This window comes from Aythya fuligula, chromosome 5, assembly GCF_009819795.1.
Source record: "Aythya fuligula isolate bAytFul2 chromosome 5, bAytFul2.pri, whole genome shotgun sequence".
Classification (NCBI taxonomy): Eukaryota; Metazoa; Chordata; class Aves; order Anseriformes; family Anatidae; genus Aythya; species Aythya fuligula.
Window position 1 is genome coordinate 2,766,072 of NC_045563.1, and position 14,333 is coordinate 2,780,404.

Genomic DNA, 14,333 nt, shown 5'->3' on the forward strand with positions numbered 1-14,333 from the left:
CCTCCCTGTATGGAGAAGCAGCACAATTTCCCCTAAAATTAAATTTTGAAGCGGTTTTCCCCTGAAATTTAATTTCCAAGTGCGCAGCAGCAAGGGGCAGCTGGGTAAGGAACACCACCTGCAGCAAGGAGCCTGCTCACCAGAATAGTTTAAAGGTGGCACAACTTAACGCTGTGCACCCTTTTAATAAGAGAATTCAGATGGGGTTAAAAGAAAGAACAATTTTGCCCAGGTTCAGGCCCATCTGCGCATCCTCTTGGTGCCGTACCCACCGCCACGATGCCCTGCTCCTGCAGCACGATTCCCAGGACCTCTGCAGTGCAGGAACAGACACAGAAACCACCAAACGCCAAATAAATAAAATGAAAAGTTTTATTGAGCGGCTCTCTGGGCCTGTTTGAGCCCCCTCACGGGGGTTTCTCCTCGGAGGGGGTGGGAGGTGCTGCTTTATGGCACGGAGACTTCCGCGCAGCGCCCTTGGGTGTGCTTTGGGAGTGCTCGGCCGGGCGGTAACCCGACCACGCAACCAGCACTGCTCTGGATTAAGCTCTGGTTCCGTTTTGGCCTTCCTCTTCTCCTGCAGGCAGCAGGAGATCGGTGTGCGCTCAGAACAGTGCTATCAGGGCATCTGGGGGAAGGAGCCCGCTCCTCCCCGCGCCTCGTGCCAAGTCCAGCAGCGTTCCGCGGGTGAGTCACCAGCCACGCTGCAGGCAGTCCCGTTGCGGTGCCGTTTCATGCTCTCTCCGTCGTCTCCAGAGCTCCAGCCAGCTGCCAGAGGACAGATAACGTGGTCAAAGATCTCACAACAGAAAAATCTAGGAAGACATCTGAAAAAAACCCCAAAAGTACAGACTTTTAACTGGACCATTTCTGTTTAAGTACTGGACCCACGTGTAACGCCAGCACCTTACGCAGAGCACTTTCTTCATGCCTGTCTGCTCAGTGTTAACCAAAAAAATGCTCTAACAGTGACAGGGAGCTAAGTACCACCTCTACAGACTGGTTTTGGGAGGAGGGAGGTAGAGCAGAGCGCACAGTACTGAAAGCAGCAGTGGGCACGTTGGTTTTTTATTACTTTGGTGCTTCAAAACTCCAGCTTTGAGGTTCTACCACGCTACACAGCGTGGAAACAGAAGAGAAAATCAGCGCGCGGCTCGAAGGCGGCCCTGCTGAAGTCAAAGGTTGGCACCTGGCAGAGCTCCGCAACAAAAGAGCTCCTTTGTACCAGCGCAGTTCTGGTTTGTAGTTCCACGGGGTCCCTCACGGTATTTCACAGCCAGTTTACAGCTTCAGCTGCGGCACGCTCCACCGGTGCCAAGCAAACAGCAGCTCTGTTAACTCCTGGCAACGCGCACCGCGCCGGCCAAATGAACCTACCGCTTGCTTCCTGTGGATATTCACGATGTGGATGTCTGCGCTGCGATACTCCTCGTCGTGCTTATCCAGGGGAATTTTTTCCAGCTCAAAGTCCGCCTGAAGCAGCTGTTATGAGAGGACACAAAATAACTCTAATGACGCCGCCCTTTCGAACTAAGCACGCCTGAAGACAAACTCGATTTAAAAGGTCCCACACTACGCCCCACGAAGGTGGGAATCCTTACGGGGCTGGAGCCTCCTTGCTCAGACCATTCCACTGAAGGCCTTTACAAGCAGGCGAGCCATTTTTCCCCCAGTGCAGCACATTTGCCCTCATTTTAACTAACCCCATGCCAATTCAAAGCTACAGACATCTTGCGACGTACAAAATAAAAACCCTAAAGCTTTTGACAGAAGGTTTTGCTTCCTCCCATCCCCAAAGTGCTACGCCAAACCACAGCACCTGCCTCTGTCTGCCAACCTTCACAGCTGGAGAGAAAAGAAAACAAAAACACATCAACCCTGCAACAGCACTTGGAAGATTAACTTGGCTGAACCCTGACAAGCTAAGGAAGGAAATAAATTACAGGAAAGCAGAACCCATCCAGGAACACCTACACCTATTGTATTTACTGTGGGAGCAGTACCTCATCAGAACCCATCTCAATTATAGCAACCCTCCTCACAGTCAGGTCCCTGCAAGAGTTCGAGGCAAGGCTAATTACCAAAGAGGCGCTTTTATTAACACGTACAAATCACCTTGGAATTCTTGCCCTTCCTTTTTTTTGTAGCGCTATTATTTCATACAAAGCAGCTCTCCTGTACAAGGGCTGCTTTTCAGCCGGCTTCACAGGTACAGAGTCCAATCCTGCACTGACCGTCACCCCCACAGCCGTAACCAGTGTTTTGTGTCTCGACCTGCTCAGGAGATACAGCTGATCTATTTTTAATCACCTCACCTATTAATGCTCTCTCGGTGGGGGGCAGAAATGTTTGCAAAAGCAGCTGTACCACTTAGCAAGGAGCTGATTTTCCTGAGCTACTCTGGAAAACTCTACCCATGTTTCCCCTATGCTTTCAATTGAACACGTTAAAAGAAAAAAGAGATTTTCGCCAGATTATTTTTTAATCCTCCCGATAACTTCTGCTAACATCAAGACAATCGCTGCAGAAAGAAGACAACAACTAATTGTGAATTCTCTTGCTCCTATATAAATTACCCTGCCTATCCTGATATAGACAGATATTGCTGGATGTGTAGGGTCCCTTTTGCGAATCTGGGCAGCATCACAGGACAGAGAGGATTTTAAAAACCCACGCAGGTCTGGCTGCCTATTTTCCTCGCGGTCAAAAAGCCCACGTGAAAAACACTTACCTCAAAGTACCTTCTCTCTATTTCAGGATTCTTCCCCATAGTCCTCTGTTCGTAACAGCACAAGACACACGTATCAGGGCCAGTCAGGTCTTTCAGCGTCTTCAGTAACGGTTCTAACGACTGCCCAAAAGAGGTTAAGAATTTCCCACTTAGATTTCAAGTTCATTTTACTGGTACGATACCCTCTAACTAGAGAAAGTCTTCACCCAAGAGAAAACTTTCCAGTTTTGCTTTTCAGGGAGTTATTTTTAGTACATTATCTAGGACAAAAAGAACATGGGGCCAAGCTGGAAAGCAGAAGAGAAAGTGAGATTGCACAGAAGATGACTTTCACAGACTGACCAGGGAAACTGAACTAGCATCAAAGCCAAGAACATCCCACAGCGCTGAAGTGGGCACTTCCTTGAGGCACGCAAGAATGACTATTTCTTGACACACTTCAGAAGTGTGTGTTCTTAAGGGTTCTTGGAATATGGCTCGGATCCCAAACCCTACATATGGAAGCATGACCAGGGAGCCAGTGCAAGGGGCTGGTAACTGAAACAGTGCTGGGCCACGGGGTTCCTCGGGTCATTTCCCTTTTCTGACGACTGCTGTCAGCTCTCTGTGCACAACCCACAGCGCTACAGGGCGAGAGCTGGGGGAAGGCTGCAACAGCCACTCGGCTGAAGCATGAGTTCTCCCTTCCTAAGGGAAGTGACAGGGGCACGAGCAGTGCAGGGATGGCACTATTAGTTAGATGCCATTCGCCAATGCACAAGACAGCTCACGGCTATCAGTCGAAACGTTTTCATTCACACTTCACTTGAAAGGTTAAAGAAAAAGGAGAGGGAATAACTACAAAGATTTAAAAAAAAAAAGTCTCTGGCTGAGTCTCAGATGGCCCTAAATCTGTTAAAAATACCCTTTTCAGCCTCGTTTTACACAGCCCTCTAAGACACAGGGACCAAGACACAAGCACAGGATTTATTTGAACACTTCTCATGCCAAACCCCAACTCCTCCCAGGCAAGCTTTCTACGCGGGTTTCGCGAAGGCCTCGTTTACCTCCTCGTAGTAAATGCAATCAGCCATGAGTATGTAATCAGGGGGCGGCTGAAACTCCGTGACATCTTCACCCCTAAAAAAAGAAGCAGAAAAAGGTGAGCGCTGCCTTCCCTCACACAGCACGCTGCGCTAATATACATGAGCGCGCACAGAGTTAGCGATTTGTGCTTCCATTCCGAAGCAGCGTTTTCACATTTGGTAACATCGGGAAGCAGAACGGGAACATTCAAGGCTCATACAAACCATTTCAGTACCTTGGCTCGGACTGACCCCGTGACGAGGTGTTTGTTGTTCTCTATATTAACCAGCAACAGCTCCTGCAGCTCCTCCAGGTCGGTGACCGTCACGTTCGCCCTACAACACACACGGGTCACCTCACGGCCGCACCTCCCCACATGCACAACCCCCTTTTTTTTCTTTTTTTTCCTTTTTTTACGAGGGGGAGAGGATTTAAACCCGGCTTTCGCACATCTCCATGCGCCGAAGGAGGAGGAGGAGGGGAAGGCTCCGCTCACCCACCCCAGCGTGGCCGCCATGATCCCCACGGCGCCGGTGCCGGCGCCCAGCTCGAGGACGGCTCGGCGGGCGAGGGGACAGGCGCCGGTCTCCAGGAACTTGGCGAGCACCAGCGCCGCGTCCCACACCACACAGCCCACGCCGCCCGCCGCCCGCTGCTCCAGCCGCAGCGCCGGGCCGCCCCGCCGCTCCAGCTCCCTCACGAAGCCGCCCGCCGCCGCCATGGCCGCGGGCTCTGAGGCGGCGCGGCCCCTCCCCGCCTCAGGGGCGCCGCCCCGCCGCCATGGCGGCCGCGGCGGGCTGAAGGAAATGGCGGCCGGGGACGGCGCCTCAGGGAGCGGTGATCCCCCTGCTCAGCCTCTGTCGGGCTCTCCGCTGAAGTAGCGGGGGTCTCACATGGAGCTGTTTCGTTAGAAGCGCTCTATAAGGTGTTTTTTAAACTCACCTGTACGTTGGCTGCTACAGGAAAGTGTATTCTGAGCTGCCCTTGCTTGACAGAAAAAATCCCTTTTCACCTGAGTTTACTGTTTGCTGGCAGCACAGGGGCAAATGTAAAGCCATCACGCTAACAGGCATGGTTGCTGTAGGGAAGAAAACAGCAGTCCCCACTTGTCTGGTCATTAAAACCTTGTACATGCTCTCCACAAAAGCCAGAGTTTAGTTAAGAGGTGAAAAACCTCCACGTGAATACCCCGTGGAGAAAGTTCCCCCATCCCCATCCCTGGCCCTCATCCCACCTTCCTTGCCCAGCCCTCCTGTTCTGCTGGGCTGATGTTGAACGCCAGCCAGAGGAAAGTCAGCTGTGGAGGAAAAATGGGTTTCTATCACCATTCTCTTCACCCTACACTAACTGCTCTTCCAAAAAACCACAGGTCTGGAAACCAGCACTGTGCAGGTGTCTGGGAGAGCTGCAGGTGCCCAATGTCACCTGGAGATGTTCACTTTCCATGTGTGTTTGTGTAAACACGGCGAGCATATGATCAGTTTCCAGCATCTTCCCAGCTTGTTTATAAGCAAAACCCATTCCACAAGTTGCTCCATGCAACCAGAGGCTGTAGCCTGTAAGCGCTGTGGGCACGCAGTCCCACCTAATGCCACAGCATTGCTGCAAGTCCCAGGTGTTCGAGGTCCTCATCCAACATTTAAACTTCCAAGGTTTTAAAAAAGCAGCTGAATATGAGTGGACTGTGAGTCAACATCGTTAAATGCAAAGGCTTTTTGTTGTTATTTTCCTTCGATGTTTGGAAACTTTAATTACTCTCTTTCTTAGCATTTCTTACTGATGCTCACTCCCTTCCCTCAGGAGGAGTTCCTGCATTTAGTAGGAATCCTGAACGGGCCATTCAGACCTGTGGTGTAGTTTAGAAAACTGGAAAAATTTGAAATCTGGAAATAAAAAAAAAAAAAAAGAATAAAAGATGGTTAAAGATGGTTTCTTTTTTTTTTTTTTTTTTTTTTCCTTTGTTCTGGATCTGCTGTAGCCAAGTCATAGTGCCTGAAGAAATTATCCTGGCTCCAGAGCAGGAGGAACTGCTAAAACTCAGTAACTCAAAATAGGATCACTGAAAGAAACTAGCAAGATGTTTCGTTTGCTATTAAGCGATTTCACATTCCATCTGTTTATCTGCACTTTTCTGAGGGAACTGCCTTTTCCCACACCAGCCAACTTCAAACCCAGCAATTTCACATTTTTCCTCTAGCATTTTTTTTTTTTTTTGCTCTTTTTATCCACCCCTCTAATTACGAAGTAGCTGAGATGTTAATTTACTGCTATCTTGGCATTCCAGCGAACCACACTGCTGGGAACCTGCCTGCCTCTGACCACTTCCACAGCAGAACAGTTACTTTGGGAATGCGCGTTTCTGTACCCGCTGTACTTTTAAAGCTGCTGGCATTGCTCTTGCTGCCCTGCTTTGGAACAGTTCTTTGTTTTTGCATTTTCCAGCTCCTGTTATGCTTGGAAGACGGTTTAATTGTGCGGTAAGTTATCCATACGCAAGGCCTCTTTTCTGAATCATGCTGTGATTTATATACTTCGAGTTAACTTCAGAACTGGCTCTGTGAAGGTACGGGTAATATTTCACGCATGGGAAATGCAACTGGGAACAATGTTTTCCTGCTGCTTTCTAGCACAGGCAGCGTGTTCTTCTAGCACTGTCCAAATACCTTGGGCAACATGTTTCCTCATTATTACCTCTATCGGGAGATCTAATTTAAGAGGTTCCTGCTCTCCTCTCCTCTGGCTAGAGCTTTACTGTCCCTCCACCAGTGCTGATTCACTTCACAGAACCACAGGCTGGTTTGGGCTGGAAGAGACCACACAGCCCATCTAATTCCAGCCCCTGCCATGGGCAGGGCCCCCTGCCCCCAGCCCAGGCTGCCCCCAGCCCCATGCAGCCTGGCCTTGGGCACTGCCAGGGATGGGGCAGCCACAGCTCCTGGGGCAGCCTGGGACAGGACCTCACCACCCTCTGAGGGAAGAATTTCTTCCTAATGTCTGTTCTAAACCCACCCTCTTTTGGTTTAAAGCCATTCCCCCTTGTCCTATCACCCCACCTTGTGACAAAGAGTCCCTCCCCAGCTGTCCTGCAGCCCCTTTAGGCACTGGCAGGCTGCTGTGAGGTCCCAGTTCTCAGCCTTGTCTTCATGAGAGGGGCAGTGACACACCAAGCCCACCTTGTGAAAAGCAAGGGGATCTTTTTCCACATCCAGTTCAGAGCACAACAAAATACGGTTGAAGAGGCACCAGGAGGAGGAGGAGGAGCTGAGGAAGGCAGTGGTGTTGGTTGGGCGCTTGCTTAGTGGGACCTGCCGCTGTCAAAACCACAACATAAACTCATAGGCTCCCGTCTGAATGTAGAACTTCCACCCCAAGCCACTCTTTCACAATTAGGTTTAAGAATTAAAAAATGAAGCCTTTCACGGGTCCCTCCCTATGTGTTTTGTAGGCTGGAAACATAAAATGCAAGTCATCACCTAAAAAAGGCTGCTGTGAGTGGTGTGCCCCCGTGTCATCCCAAGGGGAGCTCTACTAAACACACACTGCTTCTGCCACAGCTTCACACCCTGCTTGAACTCCATCACAAGCTGGAGCCTCACAAAGGATCTGGAAGGCATGGCCTGTGAGGAGAGGTGAGCACACTTAGGTTGTCCAGTCTGGAGGCCACGAGGAGACCTCCTTGCTCTTTACAGCTCCCTGAGCAGGGGAAGCACTGAGGCAGGCACTGAGCTGCACCAGGGAAGGTTCAGACTGGAGGTCAGGAAAAAAAAATTATCCTGAGAGTGGTCAGGCACTGGCACAGGCTTCCTAGCAAGGCAGCTGATGCCCCATGGCTGTCAGGATTCAAGAGGCATTTGGATAATGCCCTCAATGACATGCTCTAACTTTTGGTTAGCCCTCAAATGGCCAGGCAGTTGCACTAGATGGTCTTTGGAGGTCTCTTCACACTGATCTATTCAGGGTCTTGATGGAGGGAAGTACTTTGACATACATGGAAGGCCATTACTAACCAGCAGATGCTCAGCTTAAAGCGATCTGGTGAGGACTTTGCTGAATCAGGACCAAAATAAAGCTATGCTGCATTGTAATACGGGATATGGAACATGCTTCTGGTCTAAGCACTTGTGTAGGAAGGTACAAAAAGCTGACATTTGTATGTTCTCAGGAAAGGAGCATGAAGGGGACAGGCAGGAGAAGAATGTCCAAGAGACAGACACCAAGATGCATCTTCCCAGGAGAAGAGAATTAGCACTCCTTCCCAGCCGTATTGTCTCTCCTCTTCCTGAGGAAGTGCCTGACACGGTGGCAGCAACATAAGCAGGCTGATGAAAAGCCACAGTGTGACTTGGAAGCCTGAGCTGCTTTAAATCCCACCGCAGCGCTCAGCCTCCAGACAGGAACTGGAAAAAAGGGAAACCACTTCTCCAGCTAGAGGGGCTGAGGCATCTAGCTGGTGGGTTAGCAGGTGGAGGGAAAGGACACGCTCCCAGGGAGCTGTCATGTGTCACGCTCAGCTTCCTTGAAACTTTGCTTGCAGCACGGTGTGGACCCAATTGCAGAAGAAATGACAGCAAAAGCTGAGAATAGCAACGTGGAAAATTGGGGCATTTTGTATCGCAGACTTACTAAATCCAGTTCCAAACCTTGTCCTTACAAGGAACACGCACTGCTCAAGCTCTTGAAAATTAAGACTGGGGTGATTTATTAATCTTGTTAAGAACTCTGATACAAAGCACAGTAAAAGGCCACAGACCAGTAAATAAAATGTGGCTTCTGACCACTTTATAAATGCTGCTACAGTACTACCAGTAAAACAGACTCACTCTCACACCAGTTCAAACAAGTAGTTCAACTGGCAAATAAAAGTTCCATTCACTTATCAGTTTAAAAAGTTTAATAAAGCTTTAAAGTGTTTGCTGGTTTAAATGCTACCGATTTCCAAAATGGATTCACGATTAAGTTAAGTGAGATCTAAAGGAAGGTATTAGGTTTGGAAGGCAAGACTGTTCCTAAGCCAGAGGAAACACTTCTGACCGTGTAGGATTGCGAGAGTAGCAGACTGTATTATAGGCCTCACGTCACTTAAATTTATACAGGTTATTAGCATTATCTGTAAATATACAATATAAACAATTGTACATACATGGCATATAGCTTTGTTCTCCAGAACAGTAGACAACTCTTTAGCTTAAGACATCTTCACCTACCAAAACAAAAAGGCACATCTGAACAAGATGCATGCTAAGTACTAGGGATCCTTTCCAGTATCTGAGACAGGCAGTCCTTGTTCATACTTCCTCAAAATAATCACGACCAACTGAGTATTTTGGTATCTTCTTTTAGATTTCAATCTATTTTTTTTTGTATTCAGCAGCAAATCAATGGCAATTAAGACATGGCATTAAAATATTTGGGAACAGTAGCTGTCACTCACGAACCTCCAAGCCCACACAGAGTTAGAAGGCAAGTGGCCAGAGGTTTAAAATCAGGAAACGCTGTATATCCTGCCGTTGGGTAATCATCCCATTGTTCTTTTGAAAAAAGGCCACTAGTGCTCAAATTGGAAAAAAAAAATCCACAGACGCACCTTTTTTGGCTCAGTGCAATTAAATTATGTCAGTTTAAACTCAATTAGTGTAGTTTACAGTGCAAAAAGATATATTTTGTATACTGGCATAACTGTCGGCACTAAGGACGTGAAACAAGGCAATGCTGCTGATCACCTGAGGGTAATGCTGTCGAACAGACGCAGGCTAGAGTGTGTGTCGTCTTATTTTTCCAATTTAAGCTATTTTTTTTGTTTGATCAGCAGCACTTTAAGAGCATAATTTGTGAAAAGTACTAAAATACACTGCCTTCTTCGAATAAATAAAAAAAAAAAGGAACTTTACAAATACTATTCCAGTGTCAATGACTACTATGGCTAAGGTCATTGAGGAGTTTCTGCATTTTCTAGCAAAGACAGTCTGTGCAAAGGCGGGTGGGAGAGCTCCCTTTTGTAAGTCTTTGGTGGCAGTTTGGGTAACTGAGGGCTCGAATTCTGCCTGGGCGGGACGGGGGGCGCGGGCAGGTGGACCAGGTTGTTGTGACTGGCGCTGGTCACGCAGCAGCGGCGCAGGACCCGTGGAGAGGGAGTGCTGGGAGGAGTGCCAGGAGAGCTGGGGCCCGTGCCAGCCTCCCTGAACCACTCGGGATCTCTGTGCAAGCGTCCCACCGGCGGCGGCTGCAGGTTGAGGGGGCAGTTGATAAAGTGTTCGGGAGGCCGGTGCGGTACTGGCGGCGGAGTCTCAGGAAGAGGGTCCCGAGGGGGAGGCGGAGGAGGGCTGTGCAGAGGCTGCTCGAAGGAGCCAGCGTAAGCAGGAACACGAGGCTGTATCTTTGGAGGTGGCGGCTGCCGGGGTGGGATCGCGGGGGGATCGTCATCCGATTTTAAACTTCCCTACGGCATTACAAGAGAAAAAGGCACCGTAAGAAACGGAGATTTTTAGGTGAAGAGCATTATCTCCTGAGAGTTGCTGAATTTTCTTCAAGTTTGTTACTGGTGCTGTCACAAATGTGATACTGGCATAGCCCTATCTCTGATCTGATTATGACCGGTATGTTCCCAAAGCAGCTAAGCAGGATTCAGACACTGGGAACCTGAAACTTCAAAAGGAGTAACTGGAGCGCTGCATCTGAAATGTGCCAAATCTTCAAAAGACTAACGAAATCCAACCTGGCTAGACGTTCAGTGATTTATTATCAAAGCTGTTCAATACAGGGAAAATATACCTTAGCGTTAGAAGCATCCTGATCCATCTTTTTGCGAGGAGGAAGCGGGGGAGGGTTTTGAGGTTCGTCACTTAGTTTAGGAAAGCTACCCCACGAGCTGAAGAAAGTCTCTGGAGAGAGAAGAGCCGGTATGTTACTGCTTGTGTAATATCTGAGGAACGTGTTCAAGAATATTACACCAAACTAGATGAAATTCCAACAAGCAGATCTTTGTGTTCAACAGCAACATGAACCACTACATTGCAGCTGTATGAAACTCTCATTCATTGCTTTCATCAGATATACTCTTTACAAAGTGGTCTCCCATTTCCAAAATCAAAGATACACGTCAGCAGTTAGCAGTCAATGCTAAAGGACCCAAAAATAAATAAAATGAAGTCAACTCCTAGCGGGTACTTCAACAACTTGCACTGCAATCCTCTCTGTATTGCAGAATTTGCCTCTTTACCACAGCACCTGCAGTTTGGCCACACGGCTCAGTTACACTTTTGAGTGGAAAGTTTGTTCTCTTGGCCCTATGGGTACATGCTCAAATTTGGAAGTTTCGAGGCTGTGTTAATAGCTTTGCAGCGTTTCTAAAGCAGAAGAATTATACGCTGCACTGAAGAGATGGTGATAACTCCCACAGCGTTTTATTACGTTCCAAGTTCTTCTGTTTTACCGAGGAAAAAATCCTCAAAGAAACAGCACAACCCCCGAGCTGTATGTGACTTTTGTCACACCTTTGCTTTTTCGCTTCGAAATGCGCAGCACTCTGTACCAGTGCATCAGGCAACTGCGCTCTCCAGTTTGAAATGTTCATATTATGGATTATATATGTCTGCGTAATAGGGGAGTGAAAAAAGAGAAGCTCAAAAGGCAGATGAATACAGGATTTCCCTCACAGCTGTGGTACAAAAAGCACCTCTTAATTCCCCAGCAATAGAACAATTATTTTCACTGAGTGGTAATGCTAAATTATCAGGTTGCTTCGTTTGTATCATTAGTCAAACAAAACAATCATCAAGGACATTCAAAAGAGAAGCAACATCATACTAGAGGCCTGGGAAAAAAAAAGATCAGACAGTTCTTAGGTTTTTTAGACTGCTTTACTGGATGGTTGATCTAAAGCCTGTAAAAACTCCCCTCAGAACTCTATTTAACGAACACGGTCCATATTTTATCCCAGATTTCAGAGACCATTTAATTACTATTCAGCTCTCCTGAAGCCAGGAAAAGCAAAGTTAAAGGAAACATTTAATAGAGTTACAGTACTCACTCGACTGTGGCAAAGTGACGGGAGCGAAGATGCTATTGTTACCTGTGAAATGAAAAACGGATTAAAGATTTTCCAGACAGAACATCTCCACTACAGCACAAAGCATGCTCGTGAATGACCTCAAAGACGACCAGATTTTCGAAGTTTATCTACTGCTAACACAAATTAAGCTTTTCTATGAAAAATATTCTTGAACAAAAGATTTTAAGTTATGCTGGGAATTAAAACTTCATTATTACAGTCTGTTGGACACTACCATGTTGTCATTCATTTCCCCTACAGCCCACACGCCCTCAGCATTTGCCATATAGATCTTGTCACTTACCCCCCATGAGGATTAACCTGCCTGCCCAGTCTGCAGCTCCCTTTGAGAAGAGCCAAGGCCTCTCACAGGCTGCTCCTAAGACCACGGAGCTGCTCACAGCTACAAGCAAAGCTTGGCAGCATATTAGTGCATCTATGCTAAGAGGATCATTTTTTAATCAAGACTGCATTTTGCAGCGAGCGCCCTGACCACCCCCCACTTTCTGGCGCTTTGGTTCACATCTCCAAATACACAGACTGGATTCTCTTCAAAGGAAACGAAACCAGAATCACTAGAGTGTGTTCAGTCCACAGGAATGCTCCTGAAATGCACTGGCGTGGACGCCAGGCTCTCAGCACTCTCTTTACATAGGTGCCATACGTGGTAAAGCAGGCGCAGTCCCTGTAAAGCCTCACGGGGACATCTCCCAGAACAGATTGCCTCAGCTTTAGTAGGCCAAAAGACTGGAAATATCCCTTGTTATTTAACTACTTAGGGCAGGCAGTTCCAAACTGCTTTACATACAGCACTGATTCAAGAACTTCATCATTCACAACTAAATTTTGCAATGATTTTTTTTTAAAGGCTGGCACACAGACCAACACAGTTTGGAATCCCAAGGGATGGTAGCAACAATTATTAAAACATATTTACCATAAGAACTGTTGAGATCAACGTCTGAAAATACGCTGAACTCTGAAGAAGCAGAGACTGGTGGAGTAGACGGCGTGTTTGGAGAAGTTGGTGCCGATACTGTTGATTCATGCTCTGCCTCAGTAATTCTACTGAAACTTATCTTACTCGGTTCCTTTTCAAGTGGTAATGGATGACTTCTCAAGGTGCCAGAGGTGGAGCCGTGTCTGCCGGTGTTGGGCCTTATCCCAGGAGATTTTAGGGGGTATGTTGTTTTTCTAGGCTGAAGGAATAAAGCTGGTTAGTACTGCTAACACTGCAGATAGCAAAATCACCAAGTCTCTACGAGCAATTTTAAAAGGTACTTGTCAAATACATATGAAAGTGTTACAGCCTCTTTGCAACTGACTTGAGGTTGTTATCTGTACTACAGGAGCTTACTGAAAAGTTAGGGATGCGGCTTAAAAATCTTTTTTTCCAGCTTATTAAATATTCTCACAGCTATGAAGAACAAATAGTCAAATTTCAGATGCACGTCAGTCATGACAAAATACAGGGAAGAGCAAGTCACAATCTTGGCAGGGAGTTATTTCGAGTGCCTCCATAGGCTTGCAGAAGAGCTTCACATAACAGCAACGTAAGATGTGAAAGTCTCCAAGCCCCTGCATGTGTCCAGGACTACGGACAAGCTCAGGCGCATGCCGTGTATGCACGCTGGGTGAATCAGTCTGAAATTCTTACACACGCATTAGTGGTGTGCCTGAAACAAGCCTCATCAGACTCAGGTGTAACACAGCACAGATCAAAGCCCATGCTTTGAAGACGAGCTCCGTTCCCATCCTGTGGTGGTGTGCGTGACTCCACCACATTACAGCACCCAGAACTGGACCTTCCTGAAATTCCCATAAGAATGTCTGCTTTGGAAGACACAAGCTATAAAGAATTCATGCCCAGATAACAGAGAGAGCAGTATGGGTTTCTATTTTTAGAAAAGGAAGAAAAAAAGAAGAGAGAAATTACTGTAAACAGCATTTTTGCACCAGTAATTTCTGCCAGTTTCTTGCCATAGTTGCAATATCATCTTAGTCATTCCTCTAAAAGGAGATTGCTAAAATGATTGATGGCTCTTAAAAATTAGATAAATCTCCAGCTACTCAAATGCACAATTACAACATGTAGAAATCGAGTGTTCTCATGAGCCGTATTTCTCTACTTAAAAAAAGAACTCTAGGCCCCAGCAGCTTTTTTTTTTTTTAAACACAGCTACACCTTCAAATCATATTTTACTCTGCAAGAAGGTGGTACCTTGTCAATTCTGTGCTGCACTTCAATTTTTTGCAGTAATACAAGATGCTTAGACAAATAAATAATAGAAATTAAGTTTATTAAAGAAAATATAACATGTATAAAAACAGTTTCTTAATATTAATATTTTATAACAACTTTTGATGCTATGAAATGTTATTGCACATTCTACCAAATGACTGTAAGGTAAGAAACCCAAATGTAAACTGTAATATTTTAGGTTTGGGGGAAAAGAAGAATTCATTCCAAAATAAGCTAAAGGCAGTATG

The 14,333-nt window shown here is 46.8% G+C and overlaps 2 protein-coding genes across 2 annotated transcripts in view; both read right to left on the minus strand.

The window, feature by feature from the left end:
* Positions 1–354: 354 nt before the first annotated feature.
* On the minus strand, positions 355–5,611 carry VCPKMT (valosin containing protein lysine methyltransferase). The gene is made up of 7 exons (XM_032187843.1): positions 5,574–5,611; positions 4,297–4,593; positions 4,021–4,131; positions 3,778–3,850; positions 2,732–2,851; positions 1,378–1,482; positions 355–768 (listed from the first exon to the last, which is right to left on the minus strand). The coding sequence occupies exons 1-7, from the start codon at positions 5,609–5,611 to the stop codon at positions 733–735; spliced, it is 780 nt and encodes a 259-aa protein (XP_032043734.1). The 3' UTR covers positions 355–732.
* Positions 5,612–8,471: 2,860 nt separating this feature from the next.
* Positions 8,472–14,333, minus strand: part of SOS2 (SOS Ras/Rho guanine nucleotide exchange factor 2) — a 52,365-nt gene continuing 46,503 nt past the window's right edge. Inside the window, exons 20-23 of the mRNA XM_032188345.1 lie at positions 12,781–13,042; positions 11,823–11,864; positions 10,565–10,674; positions 8,472–10,232 (exon numbers count right to left, since the gene is read on the minus strand). Coding sequence (XP_032044236.1) covers positions 9,723–10,232; positions 10,565–10,674; positions 11,823–11,864; positions 12,781–13,042 — 924 coding nt within the window. The 3' untranslated portion in view covers positions 8,472–9,722. The remainder of the gene's footprint in view (positions 10,233–10,564; positions 10,675–11,822; positions 11,865–12,780; positions 13,043–14,333) is intronic.

What these genes read in the sequence shown, in the direction of transcription:
- VCPKMT (XM_032187843.1), bottom strand. Translation starts at nt 5,611, where the DNA reads ATGCAGGAACTCCTCCTGAGGGAAGGGAGTGAGCATCA. An exon ending in ATCATGGCGGCCACGCTGGG is followed by an intron (nt 4,132 to 4,296) that starts GTGGGTGAGCGG and finishes TGTGTGTTGTAG; the next exon opens with GGCGAACGTGACGGTCACCG. An exon ending in TAGAGAGAAGGTACTTTGAG is followed by an intron (nt 1,483 to 2,731) that starts GTAAGTGTTTTT and finishes CTCTCATAACAG; the next exon opens with CTGCTTCAGGCGGACTTTGA.